This window comes from Acanthisitta chloris, unplaced genomic scaffold (genome assembly GCF_000695815.1).
Source record: "Acanthisitta chloris isolate BGI_N310 unplaced genomic scaffold, ASM69581v1 scaffold22325, whole genome shotgun sequence".
Lineage (NCBI taxonomy): Eukaryota > Metazoa > Chordata > Aves > Passeriformes > Acanthisittidae > Acanthisitta > Acanthisitta chloris.
Genome location: NW_008674560.1, coordinates 28573 through 29733, shown reverse-complemented (window position 1 = coordinate 29733; position 1161 = coordinate 28573). Strand labels below are relative to the sequence as shown.

The 1161-nt window shown below is 47.7% G+C and overlaps 1 protein-coding gene across 1 annotated transcript in view; it reads left to right on the top strand.

Moving 5' to 3' along the window:
- OTUD1 (OTU deubiquitinase 1) overlaps window positions 1-310 on the top strand; it is a gene marked incomplete at its 5' end in the record, with an annotated part of 590 nt that extends 280 nt beyond the window's left edge. Inside the window, 1 exon segment of the mRNA XM_009075400.1 lies at window positions 1-310. This exon segment is cut by the window's left edge and continues 19 nt beyond it. Within this exon segment, the coding sequence (XP_009073648.1) occupies window positions 1-310 (310 nt within the window).
- Window positions 311-1161: the final 851 nt, after the last annotated feature.

Here is a 1161-nt window from a genome sequence, read left to right as displayed (position 1 = left end):
GGAGCTGCTGGCCATGGGGCAGATGCTGAACGTGAACATCCACCTGACCACGGGCGGCCGGCCCGAGAGCCCCACCGTTTCCACCATGGTGCACTACCTGGGGCCCGAGGACCCGACGCGGCCCAGTATCTGGCTGAGCTGGCTTAGCAACGGGCACTACGATGCTGTGCTGGACCGCGTGTGCCCCAACCCGGAGTACGAGGCGTGGTGCAGACAGACTCAGGTACAGCGCAGGCGGGATGAGGAGCTGGCCAAGTCCATGGCCGTGTCCTTGTCCAAGATGTACATTGAGCAGAATGCCTGCTCGTGAGGCCGCCCGGGCCGGAGGCTGGGAGCTCTGCTGCAGGGACTGAGACAGAGGGAAGGTGTGCTGGCTGTGATGGTGATGCCTTAATCCTTAATGAAGCAGCAGCACCCCAGACCGAGAAGGACTGTAGGTTGTGGGGGATAAATGCAAAAGTATTTGTAATATTCTGTTGTAAAAACTTAGCCTCGGATTATTTGCGAGCAGATTACTCTGTTTATGTTTGTGTCTCCCCCCGCCCACTGTCTATTTTCTATAAGAATGTATTTTTTGCACACTATTTTTAAACTGTTACCTCCATCTTCTACATCTTACATTAGTATCTGGCTTTCAGCTGTACGGCCAAAAACGTTTGTAAACAGTTTTTGTAAATAAGGCTTATGATGTAACAGCTATTTTTTGCTGTGTTTTTTACCCATAAACCTTATATTTTTACCAGATGAAGTTGATGTCAAACTGACCCCCCCCTCCCCAGCTGATGAAAATATCGTGGGTATGTTCTTGCAAAATTAAAACAATGGCTTTTTTTAAAAGTGCAGCAAAGTATGAACAGACTGCTTTTAGGAACAGTTGCTTTCTCTGCCTGGAGCACAGAACAGGTTCTTTGAGCCAGTTGGAATGCAGCTACACATGAACAGCACAGGGAGCAATTGACTCTTCTGTATTTAATTACTGTTTTGAGTAAACTGGCCTCTTGTTGCCTGGTTGGCTCGGCCTCTGCTCCATTTATATTATTTATCTGTAATAACAGAACACTAACTTGCAATAGAATGTTGTGACTAGATAATAGTCTCCTGCTTTGGCAATAATTGCCTTGGCTGCACCTTGGTGTTTGTGTTCTTGTTTCTGGGGTTATG